This window comes from Haliotis rufescens, unplaced genomic scaffold (assembly GCF_023055435.1).
Source record: "Haliotis rufescens isolate VD_foot unplaced genomic scaffold, xgHalRufe1.0.p SCAF_27, whole genome shotgun sequence".
NCBI lineage: Eukaryota > Metazoa > Mollusca > Gastropoda > Lepetellida > Haliotidae > Haliotis > Haliotis rufescens.
The window spans coordinates 4577642-4605625 of record NW_025963968.1 but is presented as its reverse complement, the minus strand read 5'-3'; the positions used below and the strand labels follow the sequence as shown (position 1 = coordinate 4605625).

The following is a 27984-nucleotide window of genomic DNA, read 5'->3' as shown; positions in this document are numbered from 1 at the left end:
ATACAGGTCTTCGGGGTGATGATCCAGCACTTTAACCACAAGGCCACACAAAGTTGAACAGATGGGAGAGAGATACTTATACTAAGCTAACTAAAGTCTGAAGATTGATAGGAATGACTCATTTCTCCCTATAGTTGTCGTAACAATAAATATCCCGCACGAGATACCTTGACATATTTGACGTCTGCCACAGACCCCAGCGACTCACCCGGTCCACTTGACGCAGGATGGTTCCCTCCGTGAAGAACAGCGGCTTCCTGGCGTCCACCACGATGTAGTCGAAGTACGACGTCCAGTCCCGCTTGGTGTCTGTTGACTGAACAGGTTCTCAAGATCATGTCAGTTCTCATAATGGCACAGTGCTAGTTCATTACCAGGGCCCTGTTCCACAAAGCGATCATAGCACTAAGATGATTGAAACTTCCATACTTTAACATAGACTTATGACAGTCATAGCACTAAGATGATTGAAACTTCCATACTTTAACATAGACTTATGACAGTCATAGCACTAAGATGATTGTAACTTCCTACTTTAACATGGACTTACGACAGTCTAGCACTAAGATGATTGTAACTTCCTACTTTAACATAGACTTACGACAGTCATAGCGCTAAGGTGATTGTAACTTCCTACTTTAACATAGGCCTATGACAGTCTAGCACTAAGATGATTGTAACTTCCTACTTTAACATAGGCTTATGACAGTCAAAGATCACTCTGTGGAACAGGGCCCTTGGTTCGTAATGTTGCGTTACAAGCTCATTACAATACAAGTATGATTTGTTTTAAAGTTGAGCATGTGTAAAACTACCATTCCCAGGCTGAATAAGTGAGTGAGTATATTTTCATACTGCATGTAGTCCTCGTCATGATAACCAAACATAACTATCCCTATGATCAAACACACTTCGTGTTAAAGCCATGAATAACACAAAGCCATAGCTGCATCTTCTCTAAGATCAAACATACTTTGTGTACTAATTCAAGTCATGAATTACACTGTAAATCAGCCCTACTTGAAATAAATCAATTCCCACTTGAACACCTAAAAGATCACTCATTTTTAATCAATACAGAAATATTCAAGAAACAATGTTGTGAATTCCTGCAGCAGGTATGCACTGTCCTTACCTTCTCTGGAGGGTAGTCCAGCATATAGCTCATGACTTTCTGAAAGGAGGACACAGTTCAGTCAGGAGACAGTTCAGACAGGGCACAGTTCAGACAGGACACAGTTCAGACAGGGAACAGTTCAGACAGGAGACAGTTCAGTCAGAACACAGTTCAGACAGGAGACAGTTCAGACAGGGCACAGTTCAGACAGGACACAGTTCAGACAGGGCACAGTTCAGACAGGGCACAGTTCAGACAGGGGTGTGGGTGTGGGTGTGGGTGTGGGTGTGGGTGTGGCTGCTTGTACTAGTCCTGACTGATGCAGATTTATGATGCTAGCTCACTGAGATACCATGCCGCAGTTTAACATGAATATCCCACTCAGACACAGTATACTGACTCCAAGCCGACCTGTCCTTGTTTTAGCTCTTTAATGCCGAGCACCAGACAGGGTAACAACAAGTACCATCTTTTAACGTCATTTGGTATGACGCAGCTGGGGATCGAACCCTGGACCTTCCGCTCTCTGGGCGGACGCTCTACCACTAGACCAAGGAGGCGGTTTATTACTACTTGAACAGAATAGAGTACAAATGTTAATGAAAGTAACAATGGATTTGATAGTCTAAGATATCTCTTCTTCATACGTTTGTACAGACATTTATGGTCTGAGTGAGTGAGTGAGTGAGTGAGTGAGTGAGTGAGTGAGTGAGTGAGTGAGTGAGTGAGTGAGTTTTATTCTGTAATCAGTTACTGCTGCTGCAGGACCAGGCAAACCAGTGGTGAGTAAAACGGTAGATGGTAAGGGCAGCTTGGGTTGTATACTCCACAAGGAGTTGAGAATGAAAATCGAGCGTACACTGATCCATTTAGCATAGTAATAATAGTGTAGCGCTATGAGCATCCCCTTTGTGAACGTAATTTGGCGCATTATGAATGCACATATTGTAAGACTTGCTAAATGCAATGCTTATTCTAATACAGGATATAAAACTCACAATCATAATATTCTATATATATCAGCCACTGGTGTGTCTATATTCATCACAGGACAGCGAGATACAGAGACATTATTGCTGACTGCAGCATCCCACAACAAACAAATTCATTTAAAAAAATGTAAAATGTCAATATACTCACATCTGAATAAGTGTAGCCACTATTTGTGGCAAGAAACACTTTGGCACCATTCCTTCGCAATCTAGAAACACCAAAATAATTGATTAAACAAAATAGCAGCAAACAAACGAATGATATGGCAAAGGAAATTTGTAACAAAGTCTGACTTTTTCCCATAACCAGTTTGATATAGATTCATCAGCAACATAACAGATGGACATCAAGCTAGAGGTGCAAGGTGCCACATTTTCCCATGCAGAGTTGCATCCCTTAGTAGGTGGCAGGATCTTTTGGTCCTTGGTTCAAATTCCAATTTGATCCTGATTACGTGAATACTTGGTCTGTAGGCTACCCATGCACATGGGTTCCACTGGAGTAAAGATCGTCAGTCACCTCATCTGCACCATCGGGGTGTTTCAAGCCATGAGGGGGTGGTGGGGTAGCCTGGTGGGTAAATCGTTCGCTCATCACGCTGAAGACCCAAGTTGATTTCCTACATGGGGACAATGTGTGAAGCCCATTTCTGGTGTCCCCTGCTGTGATACTGCTGGAATATTGCTAAAAGCGGTGTAAAACCATACAACTAACTCAAGCCATCAACTGCTAACACTCCTGACTATGAATGTATAGAGCAGCTTCAAAGCCCCTCACCAAGCTATGGCTTACTCAACTATATAAGATAGCTACGCGATAAATCGTAAAGAACAATGAAGAACTAAGAGCGATTTATTTTACGATAAAACATTGTTCTATCATGGCATCATTTCTGGTGATTTGAATATGTGCTTGCAACTTAATGACGTCATATATTTGACGATGATATTTTCAAGAGGGAAGTGTCTAGTAATTTGTTCCCATAGATGTAGCTAGGCTATGCAGATAAACACAGTGGCCGATCAACCGCATTCAAAAGAGGGAGAGATATAACAATTGGCATGAGGAGATATAATCCTACTCCCCATATGGCCGTCTCTTCTCCCAGAAGTGTTTTATTGTATGATAAACAGCTCCCACTCATCGTTTATTTCTTAAGTATATTCGTCTCCACAACACTGACCTGTCCAGCAGCACGGGCAGGCGGTCATCTTTCAGGACGTACTTGCTCAGGTTCTTCACAGTTTCCTCTTTCAGTGGACCCTGAAATCGCAACATTTTACACCAAAGTTTGTATGTGCAAATAACATTATAAACTTTAAATTCCGAATTTTGAATAAAAACTTCAAACTATCCATTCATGAATTAACCGAAAGAACTGATATCAATGAATCAAGTGTATGAATGTGTTGAAGCTCCTGTAAAATCACCACCTAAAACATATACAAGCATTTGCATATTGCAGTCATTGATAATTATTCCCAGAGGATTTATTAATATTGAAATTCAAATGGTATCATCAAAACATCACAGTATACCCTCACTAGTGAGAAAATCCACATCTTGAGACATTTGACAAAAAACATTTTGATGTCTTTAAAATAAAGTAAAAAATACACATGTATCACATAAGCAGGATGAATGACAGAAACACACATTATTAAAGTGCAAATTAGTTATCGAGGAAAAACAAATTTATTTCAATACAAGGGAAGTAAGCCACGCCCAATATGTTAGGTCAACCACCAAAATAGGGTTGCCTCCCTTAGACCACTAATGTTATGCGGTGAAATGTGTGGAAAGGTGAACTCACTGAGGGGCCATGGACATGTCCTGTGGCAACAAGGACGTCTTGATAAATGGACTTAAAAGTCATGGTGATGTCGCCAATTTTCACACCTGTCTTCATCCTGGGAAAAACAAACATAAGTTGATGTTTATCTCTTTATGAGCTCAATAAATTGACTTGAGTCACAAAGTAAGAGCTTCATATATTGTGTCAATGCTTTGACTCCGACCATAGTGTACCTGGTGACTTGCTTGCAAACACTGACATCCCACTACAATTGTCACCTTGTAAAGTGCTTCAGTGTTGTAAACATCCCACATGACAATTTTTTAAATAAACAAAACGTTGTGATATCTTCCCAGCCAACAAATTTGGGTACCATCAAAAACAGTTCAAAGTAGCTCACATGAATTAGTTTTAGATATTCAAATCATTTGAATTTTATTAATAACTAATATAAACATATTCATAATACTGATTTCCTGGCATTACTAATGAGATCTATTTTGACAATGAAAGACAGGCATGACTACCAGTTCAGTAATTATCAGAGGTAAAAAAAACAAATTATCATTGGGTCAATAACAACACACTGAATATGCCTGTTCACACTGATGTATGTCCACACTATGTTCCCAACCACTCATCCAAACATCATTAACTGCCCATCTTCCCGAGGCAAGGGAGTTAACTGACTTTAAAAGTTCAGTTTCCACCCTTGACGAACTAGGCTGGAATTACTGGGCTCTATCGTAGCGCCACCAGTGGCTATTACCAGTTACGCCTCTCCTATGGACCAATCAGATTCCATCACTTGCGTTTGCTTCACACAAAATGGTGGCGCCCAGTCAGGACGATCTGATCGATAAGCAAGATCTATATTGTAATAAAATGGGTCTTACATCACGAAATGCATCAAATCACGCGAGCACCTTGATTAAAAACATGAAAAGATTTGGAAAATATCTGTTGACAACGAGTTGGCAGTGCACATACTTTGCAAATCTTGCAATCAATCGAAATCTGCACAACAGTTTACGAACCAGATTTCGATTTTGGTGCGCAATTTTGATTGGACTATGCATAGACTCGTTAGTCCGGCCAACTCCATAATACCATCCTAGTTCAGCAAGGGTGGAAACTGGACTTTTATGGTCAGTTAACTCTCTTGCCTCGGGAAGATGCATTAAATGTGACCCACCAGGTGAAAAGAGAGCTTATGGGTACCAGGAAACAATTGTGCTATGACGTCATAAAGATGTTTGACGTCAGCTTAGTTAAGTGAAGATCGCCATGTGTGCAGTCTGGTAAAAATATCTTATTCTTCCCTCGTTAGTTCGTAATGTAATAAAAACATAATTTCAAAACCTTTCAGCATACATATCTACTTTCAATTCATCAGACATTGTGTCTAAAAACTACAATTACTACATAAACAGTTATATGTCAGAGAATGAGTTGAAATGTTTGATGTCATGTATCTCTGTAATAAATGTGAACTGAAGCTTGTGTTTGTATTTTTGAAAATTCAAAATGTGATATTTCACCCATTAGGTCCCTTATCTCATGGTTGGTCACAAATTGTAAAGTGACAGGCATCACTGATAATTCAGTGTTTACAATTCCACTGATTCCACTGTTGCTAAGTGATGCAAGCTCAGCGCTTTTACAAGAGGAGGCGTCTCAAAAAATGGTTCATATCTGTAGCATATCTGCTTATAGCTGCACCTGCATTACGTCCTTATTACCGATGCCGAGTTATTTTCTGACACACATATCACCTCGAAAGTTTGTTTTGAGCGATAATAATTCCAACATACTGCCTTGTTAATGTTCATGTTGTGGACACCGCCTCCGTGGTCTAGTGGTAGAGCGTCCGCCCGGAGAGCGGAAGGTCAGGGGTTCGATCCCCGACCACGTCATACCAAAAGACGTTAAAAGATGGTACTTGTTGTTACCCTGTCTGGCGCTCGGCATTAAGGGGCTAAAACAAGGACTGGTCGGCTCAGAGTCAGTATACTGTGTCTGAGTGGGATAGTCATGTTAAACTGCGGCATGGTATCTCAGTGAGCTAGCCCTATAAATCGGCATCAGTCCGGACTAGTACAAGCAGCCACACAAACACACACACGTACATTCACGTCGCTATATAAGTGATAATCTTGGACGCGACGTTAAACCCCATTTCACCTCACCTCACCTCATGTTGTGGACAACACTTTCACTTCCTGTAGTCCCCAAATATTTTTCATTCGATACCAAGGACCAATGAATGCTATGTTTAGTGTCGTCCAAAAACTGTTTACAACAAATGAAAATAATAACAACAAACTGCTAAGTTAATGTTAGTTTTGTGGAGAGCAGTATTACTTCAAGTAGTCCGCAATTTGTTTTCATTCAATACCAGGGACCAATGAATGCTATGTTTAGTGTTGACAAATCACTGCCTGTCTACTAGTTTGACAGACTGGAGCCCTGTCAATGTTTACAATATCTCCCATCTATTGTGATAATACCCTGGACCCACTGCCATTTGTCTGATCAGACACTGTGTGCAGAATTTCTCCCACTCAAGAGTAACTTGATTGGACAGTTATTTTTAGAATTGTGTGATTCAAATAAGACACAAAACGAAGCTACGGCATTGATTGCGTCCAGGATCATAATCCTAGAATGGAAATATAATACACAGGAAAATTCAGAATAAAAAGTCCTAATCAGGCAAAACCGTGATTCAAACCCAACATCATAGAATTAGGTCACGCCAAAAGGATGCAACTCTGCACTGCAAATTGCGGCACCATAGACTTCTAGCCTTGCTCCAAGTCTGTACTGAATGATAAGTCCATTGCTGTATAGTAATTCTATCCTTATAATAGCCAAGTCTAGATAAGGGGACAGTAAGGATGCCACTTCTTTACAGGGACAACTTGATCCTATTATTGTTTATATAATCTATATGATGATTTAAACTAATAATCACTGCCTTAGAGACTTGTGCAAGTCTAACGACTGGCCAATCACAGCCCATATTCTTCATGCCTTAAATAAATTCTTCAACTACCTATTTCCTTCCCACTCATTCATCTTCATGGCAATTAATGCAGAATAAACATACATGCCATAAAATACTAATTTTTTGTAGCCTCAGAAAGCATGAAAACACTCAGTACTGACTAAGTGAGACATTTCTCATTCAAGTTAGTCCAAAACACCTTCACTAGTTTCATGTCGTTTCAAAACAAACATATGCCCCGGTAACCCGATTTCCTCAATTCTGCAAACGATACACTGCAATTAATTTTAATTGGTTGTTTTTCAATGCCTGACGCAACTGGGAATGATTCGTGATTATCTCCCCTTAAGCAGCTGACAGGAAGACGTAGGTTTGGCAGTGTATGTGTCATAGGCAATTTTAAATCAGATTTCTCTGATAATGAGTTAAGGACTGGAGAGGTATAAACCTGAGTCTTGCTGTAATTAACATTTTCTCACCAGAAGATGCATGTCAAGCACCTGTGCTCACTGCCACAAACATTCACAGGAAAACACATTACGCCATTAGTGACGTCATGTGCAAGTCAAATTTTATCTACACTAAATTACTTTTAACGACCATAAATTTACGAGCAGGGTAGTGTGATTTGATATTTGCATCATTTCCCTGCTAGGTAGGAGCACAGGTGGCCTCGTCGTCTAAAGTGTCGCAATTCGCAGTGCAGAGTTGCGTCCCTTGGGCAGGCCAGAAACCTATGATTGTCTGTTTGTATCCTGGTTCACCCCAATTATGTTTCTAGGTCTGTCAGCACCATACCAATGCTCGTGGGTTTAACCCAAGTGGTAACCATCTGTGAGCTGCATCACTTCGGGCTTTCCTCCCATATCAAGCTGACACGAAGTGATATAACTGGAATACTGTTCAAAGCGACGTTAAAACCAAATCGTTCACTCGCTCATGTGCAATGAGACAGGGTGGGCAAGACATTTCAGAAACATAATATGACACACAAACGCATCTTATCTGAAGCCTGTACACCTTCATGTACACATAGTGGTATCTTTCCGTTTATTAACGTTCTAGACTGCCTCCGTGGTCTTGTGGTAGAGCGTCCGCCCATAGAGCGGAAGGTCTGGGTTCGATCCCCGGCCGCGTCATACCAAAAGGTGATAAAAGATGGTACTTGTTGTTACCCTGTCTGGCGCTTGGCATTAAGGGGCTAAAACAAGGACTGGTCGGCTCGGAGTCAGTATACTGTGTCTGAGTGGGATATTCATGTAAAACTGCGGCATGGTATCTCAGTGAGCTAGCCCTATAAATCGGCATCAGTCCGGACTAGTACAAGCAGCCACACACACACACACACACGTGCATGCACGTCACTATTAAAGTCCAATAATCTTGGACACGACGTTAAACCCCATTTCACCTCACCTCACCTATTAATGTTCTAGACATTGATTGTATCCTGCCTCCTCACCTGTCTGATTGAATAGGACTTGATAACATATCTCGACACAAAAGATAAAGTGGGGATCAATACTCTTAGAATATCAACCAAATATTATCAACGTATGATAGATTAAAAAACCCTTCGATGATTGAAATGACCAATTGGAAACCTTCCTGTGATTCTCTAAATAGTCATCTTCATCAGCATTATCTTGTTACTATGGCAATACCTGGTATACTCTTTATTGTTGCAGAAGAAGTCCACCAAACAGGCCATGATGTACAGCACTGAAACAAAGAGGGTGTACAGTCAGCATCAACTTACGATTAAGATTTGAACAGATAAACCAGAGCTGTCTGTGCCACCAAAACAGAGAACCAGTCTGTTGTTAAACACTGCAGCCATCAGTATTATAGCTCTCTCACACAGGCCTGGGCCAGACAAACCAGTGATTGGGCAATGCCTAACCCGGAATCCCCACGGGGGCGGGAACAACTGAGCGTCTCGCTGGGTGAGACAGTGACACAATTGTAGGATATGTCTGCAGGGTGCAATGTGACAACATTGGGCAAGCAATCAAAAATAATGGAATTAAATAATCAATCTCTTTGAGATTCAAAGTTAGAATAGGTCCCAGTTATCTTTGCTTCAGAGTCAACAAGAATGGATGGGGTGGTCAGGCTCAGTGATTTGACCAATTATTTGTTTCATTGTACCCTGATGGTGTCGATTCTTGACCATACTTTCAGACACTGGTTTGCCTGGTCCGGTGTTTGGATACTTTACAGGTCGCAGGGTCATAGCGGGAATACTGCTGACATCAGCATAATCTACATTCCCTCACTCACCCTGAAGTAATCGCCTTCTTATTGTATTTTCACACACAAGTTTTCTGTCTGAATTTTTCTTGTTTGTCATAATTATTACACTGTTCAATATATTCAGTCTTAACAATGCAATATCGAACAAATGTTATCATTGTTAATAATTTTAAGAATACTTACCTCTATTACTTATCTGCCATAAATATTGTACTTAGGCTTCAATCACACGAACTAAAATTTTCAGATTTTCAACAGACATCCTCTTCACTGTCAATTATACACAATTAGTTGCCTCCAAGTAGTCTCATAACTACCAACGCCATGACATCACAATGGCGGCTATATAACTTTTTTCCATCATCTACTACTAGAGGTAGATGAATTGGGGAGGTGGGAGGGAGTAATTCATATGTCCATCCATTCTACACCCAATAAGCAGAGTGATCAAGGGTGTACCAATCTCATTAAAATCAGACCTCAGTTCTCGCTACCGCTAAACAAAGATCTGAGGACATCCCATTAGGTGTCACTTCAGAACGACCTTTCATCCGACCAATCAGAGCATCTCTTACCAGATTATGAAAGTGACAGTCGGAATGTGATTTCTAATCATGCAACCTCAAATCTTCAACTCTGAATGATAGTTACGAGTTTAACGACTGAATCCATACAATCTAGACCATCTATAAGCCATTCCAGAATGTTCTTTTGTTCTGGTTTCAAATTTGTAATCGAGAATTTGTCAAAATACGTTTCAAAGCGTATAGTCGCCAATTTGAAATTAGTGCCGTAAAGCACGAGAAAGCTGCTTTCTGATTGGTCATTCCATTGGTCGGTCAAAGTTTCCGCAAGGTCTGTCTGACGTGACCCGTAATGGGATGTCCTCAGATCTTTGTTTAGCTGTAGCAAAAACAAAGATCTGATTTTAATGGAATTGAGGGTGTACTTACACTCTGATACTGCTGGTGTCGGATCCTCCTCGTCCCAATACCGGGACTGTATAGTGTCTATGACCCAACAGTCCCATTGTGGTAGATTGGTTCTTGGCTGTGAATTCTGGGAGCGATCTTACTGTCATAGAAGTCCAACGTTGATCATGGGTAAGACTAGAATAGTCTAAGGCATGTAACTTTGAAACTCTTGCTGCTGTAGCCATGGCTAGCAGAAACAATGTTTTCCTGGCTTTTTGAAGTAGGGTAGACGTTGCCATGGGTTCGTAAGGTTCCTTTAACAGTGCCAATAATACCACAGATAGATTCCACTTGGTAGATATGAGGGGTCTTAATATCTTCTTGTAGAAAAGATTTCATTAATCTGTTGAGGATGGGATGGTTTCCGATAGATAATCCATCATGTTGGAGTACAGAATGAAGGGCTGATCTGTAACCTTCTATCGCCCTGTGTCTGAATTTATCGTCTTGACGTAGATGAAGAAGGAAGTCCGCTGTCATAGGGATTGATACAGCATTATCAACAATCCCTAGTCGTCTTCTCCACTGGACAAACTTGTCCCATCTGTTGTCATATAAAAGGGAGCATGAAGGTCGCCACGATCTTTCAACAGCTTCCGAGGCAATCTCAGAGTATCCGGATGTTTGCATTTTCTGCGCGATAACTTCCAGGCGGTTAGATGTAGGCTGGGCAGATTTTTGTGGAATATGCTGGACCTGGGCTGTCGTAGCAGATCTCAATGAAGTGGTAGCTGTATGGGTTCCTTCATTAGTAGCTTTAGCAGTTTGGGGAACCATGTCCTGCTGGGACATACTGGGCCTATCAGTATTATTACGCAATCAGTCTCCTCCACCTTGTGGATGACTTTGTCTAGGAGAGACCATGGTGAAAATGCATAGCTGAATAGATTCTTCCAATCCATCGAAAGAGCGCCCATCTGGTGAGCTCTTTTGTCGGGTACTGGACTGACATAAACTGGAAGTTGGTTGTTCTGGCAGGTGGCGAATAGATCTATGTGTGGTATGTCCCATATTTTGGTTATCCAGCTGGAGATCTGTGGATGTAATGTCCATTCTGTTGCCACTATTCTCCCCCAACGTGAGAGGCTGTCGGCCAGTATGTTCAGTTTCCCAGGTATATGTCTCGCTTCCATCCGGCAGTTGAAGGAGTCTGCCAAGGCAAACAATCATGTAGAATCCATCATCAGGGAGCTGGATCTGGTTCCTCCCTGCTTCTGAATATATGCTGTGGTGTTGTCTGTGGCTATGAGAACTGATGAAGGTAGATGAAGCTGTGTTCTCCATTCCAGGATGGTGTAATATATGGCCTTCATTTCCCTGCAGTTTATATGAAGGATCTTCTCCTCTGTGCTCCACGATCATCCATCTGACCTCCCCATCCTGAATCTGACGCATCTCTGAATAGATGATGTTCTGGGGTCGAATAAGTCAGCGGGATGCCACTCATCACATGTTCTCTGTGATTCTACCAATGGAGGTCTTGTAGCAAAGTGGGAGGTAACTGTGACTGGAACTCTAGGCCCTTCAATCGTTTTGAGTTGAACCATGTCTGTAGAGGATGTAGCCTCAGCCATCCTCTGAAGGTCATATCCTGTAGAGATGTCAAGTTGCCTAGCAGAGACATCCACCACCTCAGCGACTAGCTGGGTTGACTTGAGATTGATTGGATCATCTTTATAGTCTTGTCGAATCGATCCTCTGGAGGACATTGATATCCCCTGTCTAGCTGGAATCTTGCTCCGATGTATATAATGTCTTGGACCGGAGTGATCTCTGACTTGGCTGGGCTGACTGGGAAACCTAGGTAGGTCATAAGCTGGACCAAGAATATCTTGTTCTGATGTAGCTGATTTTTCCCTTGGTCTGCCGCTAGGAAATCCTCCAGATAACCATTGATTCGAACAAGCTGGAGATGGGCAAACTTGACCTATGCTGTAATCATGGTGAATAGTCAAGGTGCTATTGATATCCCGAATGGTAGGACTTGGAATTCTTAGCGTCAGCCAATGATTGCGAAGCGTAGATATTTCAGAGATGATGGGTGTATCAGGACACGAAGATATGCATCTGTAAGATCAAGGCTGATAAGCCAGTCTCCCTTTTTCAACGTTGACTGCAACTTCAGTATGGACTCCATCTGGAATTTTGGAGGTGGCACCAGATATCTCTTGTTGAGGGTCTTTAGATCCATAATCATCCTCATCTCGGCTGTGTTCTTCTTCGGGACTAAAAAGACTAGGGAGTAAAAACCTTTGGTGTTGTTGTGAATGGCTCGCTTCTTTAGTAGCTTCCTGACAGCCAATTCTGCAGCTGCTAACTTGGCACCGGTCAGGTGAAATCTTCAACCAACAGCGTGTATGTTCAGGCTCGGATATTGCCACGACGTCTAGAATCCAGTGGTCGGGCGTAACCTGCTTCCAATTTTCATCGCATGACAGAAGGCGCCCTCCCACTGGGCCCGGAGTCAGCGTTATGTTGAAAAACAGTAGGCGTAAATCGCAATCCATAGACATAACCAGGTCGAAAGGGTCTATAATGTAAGGAAGTCTGAATTGACTTTCCCCTCTGCAGCTTGATTTTCCAAGGCGATTATATCCCCGTTTCTTGTATTCTGGCTGGCGAAAAGAGTCCTGCAAAGATTGTGGCTTGTCGTACCTCCGCCTCGGTTGGAACGAATCCTTCCTGGAGTGGACAAACTTCTTCTTAGGAGGCCGTTTGGGCGCAGATGACTTATGGTCCAAGGGTCGCTTGTGAGAATGTGATGACTCATGAGTCCTCACCGCAAGGTCTATGGTTGAAGTCTGGAAATGCTCGGCTGTATCTTGTTTCATTCCATCTATCACATTTCTGAGTTTCCCGTTGAAAGTTGTGGTCGCTGATACTGGTTGCGGCGTCACAATCTTCTTGGTCTGGCTAGATACGGCCCTTGCCCTAATCTGGGATAGGAGCTGTTGTCGCTGTAGTCTCAGTAACTGTGAGGAAGTCAGACTTGGGATGATAGTAAATCTTCCTGCATCCTGATGATCAAGCCATTTAGGAGGCTGTAGATTAGTCCAACTTGACTGTTCCTAATAGTCATGGGTGTTTCCGGCGCAGTTCCTTCATAGGATGGTTGTAGAGGCGGTATGGAGTGTCTGATTCCGGCAATGAACCAATTTATATATGCCCCTTCTGCCCCCTGGGGCTCGTCACCCTCCGGTAACCATGACTCTGGCATCTGGCTGGTATGGCTGGTTGCCGTGGACGGACTGTCCCTGGACACCGTGTGGCTCCAATACGGTATTTTTCTCTGGTCTTGTGGTGGCTGGCCAGTAAGCTGGCTTGGTGACTGGTCCATGGGTTGGTAACCGGGATCCACGCCATGGCCTATGGCCTGGCCATGGTCCTTGGGCTGGCCGTGTGGCTCAGCTTGAAGATCTTGAGTAGGCTGGCCCACAGCCATGGACGAAGATCTGGTAGTCTTTGCCAGAGCTACCGTTATGATCTTAGCGTCCATATCCGACAGCTTAGCATCAAGCATGTCTTTCATCATCTCCTGCTGTTCTCTCAGAAGTTGTTGGATGAGGTTCAGGGAGAGAGCAGGAGATGATGGGCTCGCTGTAGAGGGAGGCACTGGAGTAGAAACTGATTTCTCAGTGATGATCTTGTCTACTTTCTTCTTCGCCACCTCTCTCCTCTTGGCCTTAGTCGCATCATCTGACATCTTGGAGAATATCTCTTCTGATGTGTGGGTGCATTTCTCACATCTCTTCTCCAATGTGCAGGTCTTCCCTCTGCAGTTTACAGTTTACATGAGGATCTCCCGTGACCACTCTTCTTACACCCAGGGATGATGGGAGACTGCATGGCGACCTCACAAACCCGACACCAGCTATACTTACGTACGTGTAGTCTCTTTCAGCAACAGTATTACTTTTAATATATATTTAGTGAAATGTTATTATAGCCATCTTATTAGAATAATCTTAGGTTAATGTGACCAGGTGCTAGATTGTCACTACTACTATAGTAGGTGTTGACTCTAGCACACACAGGAAAAAAGTTATATGGCCGTGATTGTGACATCACGGCGCGGGTAGTTACAAGACTACGCGGCAGCAACTAATTGTGTGTAATTGACAGTGAAGAGGATGTCTGTTCAAAATCTGAAAATTTTAGTCCTTGTTATGGAAGCTAAAATACAGGATTTATGGCAGATATGTAATAGAGATAGAAGTTTTGTAAGAATTGTCTGCTTTCCGCCCACCAACATTTCAGCAGTTCTTATCCTCCACCACTATATATATTCTGTACCATGCTCAGTATCCAGCCTTGCTTCACAACGATATTAGGATCTATTTTTCCCAAATGTTGCCTTTTCAGTAAATAAAGACATTGTCATCCATAAATTATATCTAATTTGTCATCTGTCAACTTCTAAGTAATGCCGATCAAACAATTCAGTTCTCACCAAATCAACATGCTTTAAATGGCTTTAATATCATCTCATTAATCTCAACATACACACGTAAATCCTCCACTCCCAGGGGAATTAATGATCAGTGACTTACCCTGTTCAAATAAACATTTAAAGATAAACAATCTTAAGACATTGCTTGTTCTTGTTCATCTTAACTCAAATACATTTCCTCTGTAGAATAATTTCATTATTTCATAGATTTTAATAAATTCTCTCTTTAAACTCAGTTATTTTCTCATAAAATTTTTCCAAGTAGACACATAATCGCTGAATCTGAAAGTTATTCATAAATACTTTATTTCTAGAAAATTGGTTTAATATGGCACCCAGTACATTGTATGAGAAATCAACAAAACAAATGTTTTATAATCAAAAAATTTAAGCAATTATGTATTTTTGTCCAAATTCAAGTGGTTTAAACGCCATAACCTACTGGAATGACAGCAGGCCTTCCTGTGAGACATCATGAATGTCTCAGCCAATTACAAGAGAACTGGATTTCCTCAACCACGGGACTGCACCGCAGTCCCCGCCCCCCCCCTCCGCCCCCCTAGGGCATATAATGGCAGGACATGCAATAACTCATTTATTCCAACGAGGACTTGGTTCATTGTATTATTTCATAAAAATGCCTTCAAAACTATAATTTGCTTTTAGGCTTAAAAATCAATGATGTTAATTTGACTTTATTGTTTGTTGAAATGCAGCTGTTTCTGATTTGGAGAACATGCACAAACTATCTTATCAGTATTTGTGCTTGCCGGGTCAATGTATTACATGTTTTTGCTCCTATGAGAGAAAAAATGAAAACTTTCCAACTGTTTTATTTCAAGTAAATTAGGCACATTTGGATCTGAATCATTGGACTAATTTCAAACACAGAGGATGGAGAAATGCTTTAGTATGAGATGCTGCAATATTTCAGTCTTTCAATGTGCTAGTTTGAGTGAGTGAGTGAGTGAGTGAGTGAGTGAGTGAGTGAGTGAGTGAGTGAGTGTGTGAGTGAGTGAGTGAGTGAGTGAGTGAGTGACTATCACTCGCCATGTTCATATAGTAGTGAATATAAACTATAAAAAAAATTATCAAATGCGTTTTTATACACACAAGGGGCGGTCGGGTAGCCCAGTGGTTAAAGCGTTCACTCGTCACGCCGAAGACCCGGGTTCGATTCCCGACATGGGTACAATGTGTGAAGCCCATTTCAGGTGTCCCCCGCCATGATATTGCTGGAATATTGCTAAAAGCGGCGTAAAACCATACTCACTCACTCACTCACTTATACACACAAAAGGCCCCAATTCCTGTCCCAGTCTTGATATCTCTTAGATAAGCTAACTTCAGTAGCTTCTGAGCAAACATGTCCCCATTGCAGACACTATGCCCTTTGTAGAGTAACATGGGTCAAGGGCCATAGCTCTGTATGCTCAAAATATAAAAACAAGTAGCAAGGAAGCAACTTTGGAATATAAAAATTTCAGGACCAATTTTCGAACAGTCTTGACAAGTATCTCATAGATAAGCATGCAAACTGTCGTTCATGTAACTTCAGTAGTTGCTGAGAAAACTTGTCCTCCATTGCAGACACTATGCAAAAAGTTGAAAAGCATGGGTTCAACTATGAACCTTGTCTGTTGGCACTGTACCCATGTCTGACCCAACCCCCATCCCAATGACTGGATCGCCCCAAGGTACCAATGTCTGACCCAACCCCCATCCCAATGACTGGATCGCCCCTACGTACCCATGTCAGTCAACCCCCATCCCAATGACTGGATCGCCGCAAGGTACCCATGTCTGACCCAACCCCCCTCCCAATAACTGGATCGCCCCTACGTACCCATGTCAGTCAACCCCCCTCCCAATAACTGGATCGCCCCAAGGTATCAATGTCTGACCCAACCCCTATCCCAATGACTGGATCGCCCCAAGGTACCAATGTCTGACCCAACCCCTATCCCAATGACTGGATTGCCCAAGGTATCAATGTCTCACCCAACCCCCATCCCAATGACTGGATCGCCGCAAGGTACCCATGTCTGACCCAACCCCCATCCCAATAACTGGATCGCCCCAAGGTATCAATGTCTCACCCAACCCCTATCCCAATGACTGGATCGCCCCAAGGTACCAATGTCTGACCCAAACCCCTATCCCAGTGACTGGATCGCCGCAAGGTACCCATGTCTGACCCAACCCCCATCCCAATAACTGGATCGCCCCAAGGTATCAATGTCTCACCCAACCCCTATCCCAATGACTGGATCGCCCCAAGGTACCAATGTCTGACCCAAACCCCTATCCCAGTGACTGGATCGTCCTAAGGTACCCATGTCTGACCCAACCCCTATCCCAATGACTGGATCGCCCCAAGGTACCAATGTCTGACCCAAACCCCTATCCCAGTGACTGGATCGCCGCAAGGTACCAATGTCTGACCCAACCTCCATCCCAATGACTGGATCGCCCCAAGGTATCAATGTCTGACCCAACCCCTATCCCAATGACTGGATCGCCCAAAGGTACCAATGTCTGACCCAAACCCCTATCCCAGTGACTCGATCGCCCCAAGGTACCAATGTCTGACCCAACCCCCATCCCAATGACTGGATCGCCCCAAGGTACCAATGTCTGACCCAACCCCCATCCCAATGTCTGACCCAACCCCTATCCCAATAACTGGATCGCCCCAAGGTATCAATGTCTCACCCAACCCCAATCCCAATGACTGGATCGTCCCAAGGTACCAATGCCTGACCCAACACCTATCCAAATGACTGGATCGCCCCAAGGTACCAATGTCTGACCCAACCCCCATCACAATGTCTGACCCAACCCCCATCCCAATAACTGGATCGTCCTAAGGTACCCATGTCTGACCCAACACCTATCCCAATGACTAGATTGTCCTAAGGTACCCATGTCTGACCAAACCCCTTTCCCAATGACTGGATCGCCCCAAGGTATCAATGTCTGACCCAACCCCCATCCCAATGACTGGATCGCCCCAAGGTACCAATGTCAGTCAACCCCCTATCCCAGTGACTGGATCGCCGCAAGGTACCCATGTCTGACCCAACCCCCATCCCAATAACTGGATCGCCCCAAGGTATCAATGTCTGACCCAACCCCCATCCCAATGACTGGATTGCCCCAAGGTACCAATGTCTGACCCAAACCCCTATCCCAGTGACTGGATCGCCGCAAGGTACCAATGTCTGACCCAACCTCCATCCCAATGACTGGATCGCCCCAAGGTATCAATGTCTCACCCAACCCCTATCCCAATGACTGGATCGCCCCAAGGTACCAATGTCTGACCCAAACGCCTATCCCAGTGACTAGATCGTCCTAAGGTACCAATGTCTGACCCAACCCCTATCCCAATGACTGGATCGCCCCAAGGTACCAATGTCTGACCCAACCCCCATCCCAATAACTGGATCGCCGCAAGGTACCCATGTCTGACCCAACCCCTATCCCAGTGACTGGATTGCCCCAAGGTACCCATGTCTGACCCAACCCCTATCCCAATGACTGGATTGCCCCAAGGTACCCATGTCTGGACCCAACCCCCATCCAAATGACTGGATCGCCCCTACGTACCCATGTCTGACCCAACCCCTATCCCAATGACTGGATTGCCCAAGGTACCAATGTCTGACCCAAACCCCAATCCCAGTGACTAGATCGTCCTAAGGTACCCATGTCTGACCCAACCCCTATCCCAGTGACTCGATCGCCCCAAGGTACCATGTCTGACCCAACCCCCATCCCAATGTCTGACCCAACCCCTATCCCAATAACTGGATCGCCCCAAGGTATCAATGTCTGACCCAACCCCTATCCCAATGACTGGATTGCCCAAGGTATTATGTCTGACCCAACCCCTATCCCAATGACTGGATTGCCCAAGGTACCAATGTCTGACCCAACCCCTATCCAAATGACTGGATCGCCCCAAGGTACCAATGTCTGACCCAACCCCCGTCCCCAATGACTGGATCGTCCCAAGGTATCAATGTCTGACCCAACCCCCATCCCAATGACTGGATCGCCCCAAGGTACCAATGTCAGTCAACCCCTATCCCAGTGACTGGATCGCCGCAAGTTACCCATGTCTGACCCAACCCCCATCCCAATAACTGGATCGCCCCAAGGTATCAATGTCTGACCCAAACCCCTATCCCAATGACAGGATCACCCCAAGGTACCAATGTCTGACCCAAACCCCTATCCCAGTGACTGGATCGCCCCAAGGTACCAATGTCTGACCCAACCCCTATCCCAGTGACTGGATCGCCCCAAGGTACCAATGCCTGACCCAACCCCTATCCCAATGACTGGATCGCCCCAAGGTACCAATGTCTGACCCAACCCCCATCACAATGTCTGACCCAACCCCCATCCCAATAACTGGATCGCCCCAAGGTATCAATGTCTGACCCAACCCCTATCCCAGTGACTGGATCGCCGCAAGGTACCCATGTCTGACCCAACCCCCATCACAATGTCTGACCCAACCCCCATCCCAATAACTGGATCGCCCCAAGGTATCAATGTCTGACCCAACCCCTATCCCAGTGACTGGATCGCCGCAAGGTATCAATGTCTGACCCAACCCCTATCCCAATGACTGGATCACCACAAGGTACCCATGTCTGACCCAACCCCCCTCCCAATAACTGGATTGCCCCAAGGTACCCATGTCTGGACCCAACCCCCATCACAATGTCTGACCCAACCCCCATCCCAATAACTGGATCGCCCCAAGGTATCAATGTCTGACCCAACCCCTATCCCAGTGACTGGATCGCCGCAAGGTACCCATGTCTGACCCAACCCCCATCACAATGTCTGACCCAACCCCCATCCCAATAACTGGATCGCCCCAAGGTATCAATGTCTGACCCAACCCCTATCCCAGTGACTGGATCGCCGCAAGGTATCAATGTCTGACCCAACCCCTATCCCAATGACTGGATCACCACAAGGTACCCATGTCTGACCCAACCCCCATCCAAATGACTGGATTGCCCCAAGGTACCCATGTCTCACCCAACCCCCATCCAAATGACTGGATTGCCCCAAGGTACCCATGTCTGGACCCAACCCCCATCCAAATGACTGGATCGCCCCTACGTACCCATGTCTGACCCAACACCTATCCCAATGACTGGATCGTCCCTACGTACCCATGTCTGGACCCAACCCCCATCCAAATGACTGGATCGCCCCTACGTACCCATGTCTGACCCAACCCCTATCCCAATGACTGGATTGCCCAAGGTATCAATGTCTGACCCAACCCCTATCCCAATGACTGGATCGTCCCAAGGTACCAATGTCTGACCCAACCCCCATCCCAATGACTGGATCGTCCCAAGGTACCAATGTCTGACCCAACCCCCATCACAATGTCTGACCCAACCCCCATCCCAATAACTGGATCGCCCCAAGGTATCAATGTCTGACCCAACCCCTATCCCAGTGACTGGATCGCCGCAAGGTACCAATGTCTGACCCAACCCCTATCCCAGTGACTGGATCGCCCCAAGGTACCAATGTCTGACCCAACCCCTATCCCAATGACTGGATTGCCCAAGGTATCAATGTCTGACCCAACCCCTATCCCAATGACTGGATCGTCCCAAGGTACCAATGTCTGACCCAAACCCCCATCCCAATGACTGGATTGTCCTAAGGTACCCATGTCTGACCCAACCCCTATCCCAATGACTGGATCGCCCCAAGGTACCAATGTCTGACCCAAAGATCGTTATGCCAGATAGCCAGGCTCACTTTCCCTCAAGAACATTCAAGATCCACCCACCATCACTGCATCCCAACCCAATACTGCAAGCCGATGGTAGTGTGCCACACTTGTCCAGTACGACAGATACGATAAACCTCTGCATTCTTGTACAGTGGATCTGTCAGACATTCTGATTACTGTTTATACCATTCCCCAGACAACATCTCCTAGCTGTTGACTTCCACTGAAGACCTGGACAGGTGAAGTCAGATCTGGGCTGAGTAAGTAGGGTCTACACTACAAGATGTGTTCAGACACAAATAGTGCTACTAGCTCACATCCAAAGTCGTTCATCATTCAAACATCTCACACAATTGTCAGACTTCCATTAAGGACGTAGACCACTTTAGTTTCTTACCAGTGCTTTCAAAATGTACTCAACACTTCAGGTATTGGTATATGAAAGGCATCCATCCTCGTCAGCTGGTTCACATGACAGTCATGGGGTACGAGTGAATCGGTGGGGAAGCCTAGTGGTTAAACCGGGGGTTGATAGCATGAGCAACAATCCCATCCATCAGAGTAAAATGACACACGATCACCCAGGTTACACATTGTAACCGTCCAATCTCACCAGGATCTCAAGCATGGGCTGGCGGGGAACTTCAGCCTCTCTATAGGAGGTGGGGTAGCCTAGTGGTTAAAGCGTTCGCTCGTCACACCTAAGACCAGGGTTTGATTTCTGACACAGGTGCAATGTGCGAAGCCCATTTCTGTCCCCAGCAGTGATATTGCTGGAATATTGCTACAAGCGGCATAAAACCACACTCACTCACTCTCCCACGCACTGGTGAACCTGGGTTTATATGTAACTCTGAACATGTATATCACAGCCCCTTAGACCACTGGGCCATCTGTCGCCTGAGAAATAACAGTAAATCTACTGCTCTGATGGTTATTTAATATTATGATATTTGAACTATTTGACACACATGCTGGAAAACCAAATGTCATATATGATATATAGATCAATCCTATCAAAACACTTGCAATCATTTTATAATTTAGATGAATTACACAGCTTCACAAACTTTTGATCTTACAAATTATTTCACACTAAAGTATCATAAATACTTGAATTTTATATTTATTATAAAAAGATCCTTTGATGATAATGACTCATAAGAGTAGAGATTTAATAAAAAGCCATAATTTTTCCAATTTCAATCAAAATTGATAGAAATTGTTTTTCCAAAGTGAGTTCCATTTGGACAAGATTCAAAGAAACTTGGCAGCTATAACATGTTATCATCTTCAATCGCTCATCTCATAAAATTCTTCACATTGGCAACATGTCTGGTAGATGTGGCACCCACTGACTTCGCCCACCCTTTTCCAAACATCGAACTGCTAAATATGTAAACACTTTCTCCCACACAGACCTAGGGATGGTGTGAATATGACACCAACATTTTCCTGTAGGGCTATGGTACCTGATTTCTTCCACGAAATACTGAAAATATTCTTTGAAGTTAAAAACTTAAAATTCTTGTTCAGGGCTCATTTCAAGCTTGACCTTTCAAGAGAAATTTATGGCAATTTGTATTTGATATTTGTTGTAGGAATGTTTGGAAGGGAGTGACTTCAAAGAAATTGTTAAATTGTTAATTAAATCTATAAAATCAAACTAATGTCGCTAATGTTTGGTTCATTTTACCCTCAACACTACACACGCTATTCTCTGTTTGTATAAAACTTCAAATACATACACAAGCAACATTTTTCACTCACAAAATAGTTTGAAAAAAAATCGTCAAGCAAATCATGTTGTAATAAATAATTGAAAAGATTAGACTCTGAAGAAAGAAAACAAAAAATATTTTGACAATGATTTCTTTTAAAATATATTGATGAAAATACTAAAAGCTTGAAATTAACACACAAAGATTATATATATCAGTGTACTCCTCCTAGAAATTCTAGCCTTGCTCCTGGGCTGTACTGAAAGAAAAGTCCATGGATGTGCAGTAACTCTATCCTCCTTATAGACAAGTCTAGATATGTGGACAGTAAGGACTCCAGTCTCCTATAGTGACAACTTGTTCTTATTATTTATATGATCTAGAAATTATTATTTAAACTAATAATTATTGCCTTATAGACTTGTGCAAGTCTATTCTCCATCACGGCTGCTCATCAGTTCAGGATATCTCTTCCAGAACTGTCCTCAATGACCTTCCTGACTGAGGAGCCTCCAACATGTCTCGGGGTCGTTCAGGACACATGCACCTAGCACCACAAGACATCACCCAGGATGCCAGGGATGTTAAACTGTCACCTGTCAATCCTGATGCGTGGAAGACATATGGACAGCTAGCATATGGACCATGTAATTTGTAAATGTTAATCATCGATTATTAACTCATCATTGTGATATCTGTCTGCGTGCATGATTGACGCTTAATGATGAGATAAGGGCATCTAGTATATCCATGTCAGTTTGTAAATGGCATAATCATTGATAAATAACATTTTTTTATTATATAATTGGCAATGATATAGTCAAATTCATCAGTGAAAGAAATACCTTATCTCTGCCGAGTGACAGTTAAATAATATTGTCACTTTTGAGAGGGGTGATATTGTATATCGGCACGAGTCAAAGTTCAAGGTTACTTGTCATGGCTCAAGGTCAGCATTGTGGAAGCGGCGCTGCCACATGACTCGAAGACACCAGTTGACGACAGGGACAGTGAACAACGTTCTACGGCAATCTATGAATCTAGTTCAGTATCTTTATAATCTCATTTGATATTCATGTAGACACCTTGAAGAAGAACATACTTTTGTTAACAACTTCACCAGTCTGTCAGTGGAGTGAGTGAGTGATTTGGTAGGAAGGTTAAAAAGGTGCTTGGTCAACCCAGCAGAACACAGGTTCTATAAATCACTCACTCACTCACCCACCCAACCACTCACCCACCCATCCACTCACCCACCCATCCACAAACCCACCCACTCACTCACTCATCCTCTCACCTTACTCATCCTCTCACTCACTCACTCACCCACCCACCCACCCACTCACTCACTCACTTATTCACTCACCCTCTCACCCACCCACTCACTCTCTCACTCACTCACCAACTCACCCTCTCAACTACACACTCACTCACCCACGAACCCACGAACCCACCGACTCACTCACTCACCCACACCCACACCAACTCACCCTCTCAACTACACACTCACCCACCCACGAACCCACTCACTCACTCACTCACTCACTCACTCACTCACTCACCCACCCACTCACTCACACATCCACACACCAACTCACACACCTACTCTCGCTCACCCTCTCAACTACACTCTCACCCACCCAACATACACTGCTCACCCTACCCCCCACTCACTCACTCACTCACCCACCTACCAACCCACTCACTCAATCACCCACACACCAACTCACCCTCTCAACTACACACTCACCCACCCATGAACCCACTCACTCATTCATCCACTCACTCATTCACCCACCCACCCACCCACCCTTCAACTCACTCACTCAACCCATCCCACCTACCCACCCACTCACTCACTCACTCACCACTCACCACTCACATACCTGACAGACAGCAAACAACTCATTCATCCATTCAGTGCAAGAAATAATTACTACCCAAAAATATCTTTTGCAATCAGTTTAAGGAACATACAAATTCGTACCTGTTAACATTTGTTAAGCATTCTAAAATACATAGTTCCCCTAAACTCATTTCAAGCACAGCTGAACGCTGATGGAGAAGGAAGGGTTGAGATTTTTCACAATAAGTCTTCTAACTGATAGATTGTCAGCGTAGCAATTATCTGTCAGATCACTGGTACTGGGGCTAGACACACAAAAACCCACCAGGCTATCATTCTTTAAGCAAAAAGTATTTAAAATGTTTACATAAAGATGCCACTTTTTGGCACCCAGTTAAATGACAGAAGCATTTGGAGAATTGCTTTGATTTTTTTTCTGTAATGAAGCATAAAACTAAATGTAACAATATTCTCTTTTCTCCTTCATCTTTCTGTTCAGTACAACTTGAAGTCTGAGTGAGAAATAGTTCAAGTTTGCAGGCTCCATGAATGGAATATGATGTTAAACAATATAGTTATAAACGTCAGATTAGGTAATAAATTAATAAATATTTAATGATAACTTTATGATAAGTTAATGATTTTTAATTTTTTAATTTAATTCTTCCCCTTAGTTAAAAATCTCTATAAATTTTACAATTCATTTTCCCGTCATCATGAAAACTCACTGTTGCATTTCCCAGTTTCAGCATATCAACGTTAAATTATCACATTCTTACATTTGTTTGCTTTATTATATTTTCCCCCTTTTCATCTTAAATACCGTTCATGTTGCTTTTTTCACCATGTTCTGGGGTCACATGCCATTTCTTAACACTTCCCCACAAAACTTCTAAGCCGGTGGATCCCCACCAAACACCAAGACAGCAGGAGTCTTTTTCATGGCCCAATTCCATCCCATCTTGATCTCATTTCTCAGCCATCACAAAGTTTATATGGTAGATGCCAAACTCATTTTCTCGTAAAACACAGACCAATCTTTCATCAGCATCTCTTGGAAGCCGTCAATCAGGAGGAAGGATGTTAATGTGTTAATTTCGCTAATTACGTGAAGGACAGGATGTTAACTACAAGCAACCACATGTCCCCCTTTCTGGTGTTGCGCAGAGGGGGTAACATCAGAGGCCAGCCGCCCATATCACCTGGCTTGTGTCATGCTAATAGGTGGGGATGGGCTGGGCTGGAACAGGGAGTGATATAAATCAGCTTTTATCACATGCAGCAAACTTATGGGTTTTAGTAAACTGTCAATGCACATGATTGTGTGTTTGGGTAATTTTCCGTTTTTATAGAGTTCCTGGTGGGTCCACTAAATGACCCACTGCACGTAGGATTCACAGGATCAATGAAAGTTTGATCAATGAACTGGAGGATCACAGAAGGATCCACTTGAGGAACAAGTGTAAGATCCACTAAAGGATCACCTGTAGGACCACCTGTATGATCACCTGTAGTATCCACTGTAATATCCACTGAAGGATTCATTGTAGGACCGCCTGTAGGAACATCTGTATGATCCACTGTATGATCACCTGTAGGATCCACTGTAGGACCACCTGTATGATCCACTGTAGGACCATCTGTATGATCCACTGTAGGATCATCTGTATGATCCACTGTAGGACCACCTGTATGATCCACTGTAGGACCATCTGTATGATCCACTGTATGACCATCTGTATGATCCACCGTAGGACATGTATGATCCACTGTAGGACCATCTGTATGATCCACTGTAGGATCACCTGTATGATCCACTGTAGGACCATCTGTATGATCACCTGTAGGGCCACCTGTATCATCCACTGTAGGATCCACTGTGGGACCACCTGTATGATCCACTGTAGGACCACCTGTAGGATCTACTGTAGGACCACCTGTAGGATCCACTGTAGGACATCCTGTAGGGTCCACTTTCGGACCACCTGTATGATCCACTGTAGGACCACCTGTATGATCCAATGTAGGACCACTTGTAGGATCTACTGTTGGACCACCTGTAGGATCCACTGTAGGACATCCTGTATCATCCACTGTAAGACATCCTGTATCATCCACTGTATGACCACCTGTATGATCCACTTTAGGACCACCTGTATGATCCACTGTAGGACATCCTGTAGGATACACTGTAGGACCACCTGTAGGATCCACTGTAGGTCATCCTGTATGATCCACTGTAGGACATCCTGTATGATCACCTGTAGGATCCACTGTAGGGTCACTTGTATGATCCACTGTATGACCATCTGTATGATCCACTGTAGGACCACCTGTAGGATCCACTGTAGGACATCCTGTATGATCCACTGTAGGTCACCTGTATGAACGATTGTGTGGTCACTTGTATGATACACTGTAGGATCACCTGAGAGATTCACTGGCAGACAAATTGTTGAATGCATTTAAAGGACCAACTGTAGGGCCATAGGAGGAGCGAGCAAGACTAACCCTGGGCCACCCAGTCCACTGAGGGCTTGACTGAAAGATGTGGTTTACTCCCGGGATCAGAACACATGACCAGTAGCAGCTTGTACTACTGGACCACCCTGTCCACTGAGAGCTTGACTGAAAGATGTGGTTTACTCCCGGGATCAGAACCCATGACCAGTAGCAGCTTGTACTACTGGGCCACCCAGTCCACTGAGGGCTTGACTGAAAGATGTGGTGACTCCCGGGATCAGAACACATGACCAGTAGCAGCTTGTACTACTGGACCACCCTGTCCACTGAGGGCTTGACTGAAAGATGTGGTTTACTCCCGGGATCAGAACCCATGACCAGTAGCAACTTGTACTACTGGGCCACCCTGTCCACTGAGGGCTTGACTGAAAGATGTGGTTTACTCCCGGGATCAGAACACATGACCAGTAGCAGCTTGTACTACTGGGCCACCCTGTCCAATGAGGGCTTGACTGAAAGATGTGGTGACTCCCGGGATCAGAACACATGACCAGTAGCAGCTTGTACTACTGGGCCACCCTGTCCAATGAGGGCTTGACTGAAAGATGTGGTTTACTCCCGGGATCAGAACACATGACCAGTAGCAGCTTGTACTACTGGGCCACCCTGTCCACTGAGGGCTTGACTGAAAGATGTGGTGACTCCCGGGATCAGAACACATGACCAGTAGCAGCTTGTACTACTGGACCACCCTGTCCACTGAGGGCTTGACTGAAAGATGTGGTGACTCCCGGGATCAGAACACATGACCAGTAGCAGCTTGTACTACTGGGCCACCCTGTCCAATGAGGGCTTGACTGAAAGATGTGGTTTACTCCCGGGATCAGAACCCATGACCAGTAGCAGCTTGTACTACTGGGCCACCCTGTCCACTGAGGGCTTGACTGAAAGATGTGGTGACTCCCGGGATCAGAACACATGACCAGTAGCAGCTTGTACTACTGGACCACCCTGTCCACTGAGGGCTTGACTGAAAGATGTGGTTTACTCCCGGGATCAGAACCCATGACCAGTAGCAGCTTGTACTACTGGGCCACCCAGTCCACTGAGGGCTTGACTGAAAGATGTGGTGACTCCCGGGATCAGAACACATGACCAGTAGCAGCTTGTACTACTGGGCCACCCTGTCCAATGAGGGCTTGACTGAAAGATGTGGTTTACTCCCGGGATCAGAACCCATGACCAGTAGCAGCTTGTACTACTGGGCCACCCTGTCCACTGAGGGCTTGACTGAAAGATGTGGTGACTCCCGGGATCAGAACACATGACCAGTAGCAGCTTGTACTACTGGACCACCCTGTCCACTGAGGGCTTGACTGAAAGATGTGGTTTACTCCCGGGATCAGAACCCATGACCAGAAGCAGCTTGTACTACTGGGCCACCCTGTCCAATGAGGGCTTGACTGAAAGATGTGGTTTACTCCCGGGATCAGAACCCATGACCAGTAGCAGCTTGTACTACTGGGCCACCCTGTCCACTGAGGGCTTGACTGAAAGATGTGGTGACTCCCGGGATC

The 27984-nt window shown here is 44.3% G+C and overlaps 1 protein-coding gene across 7 annotated transcripts in view; it reads right to left on the bottom strand.

Annotated features, from left to right (window-relative positions):
- LOC124139372 (cytosolic purine 5'-nucleotidase-like) overlaps nucleotides 1-27984 on the bottom strand; it is a 210343-nt gene that overhangs the window by 8844 nt on the left and 173515 nt on the right. For all 7 annotated transcript variants that reach the window (XM_046506397.2, XM_046506393.2, XM_048402595.1 and 4 more), the window contains 6 exons: nucleotides 8580-8637; nucleotides 3924-4020; nucleotides 3294-3373; nucleotides 2258-2318; nucleotides 1136-1174; nucleotides 209-316 (listed from right to left, as the gene is read on the bottom strand). In XM_046506397.2, the coding sequence (XP_046362353.1) occupies nucleotides 209-316; nucleotides 1136-1174; nucleotides 2258-2318; nucleotides 3294-3373; nucleotides 3924-4020; nucleotides 8580-8637 (443 nt within the window). The remainder of the gene's footprint in view (nucleotides 1-208; nucleotides 317-1135; nucleotides 1175-2257; nucleotides 2319-3293; nucleotides 3374-3923; nucleotides 4021-8579; nucleotides 8638-27984) is intronic.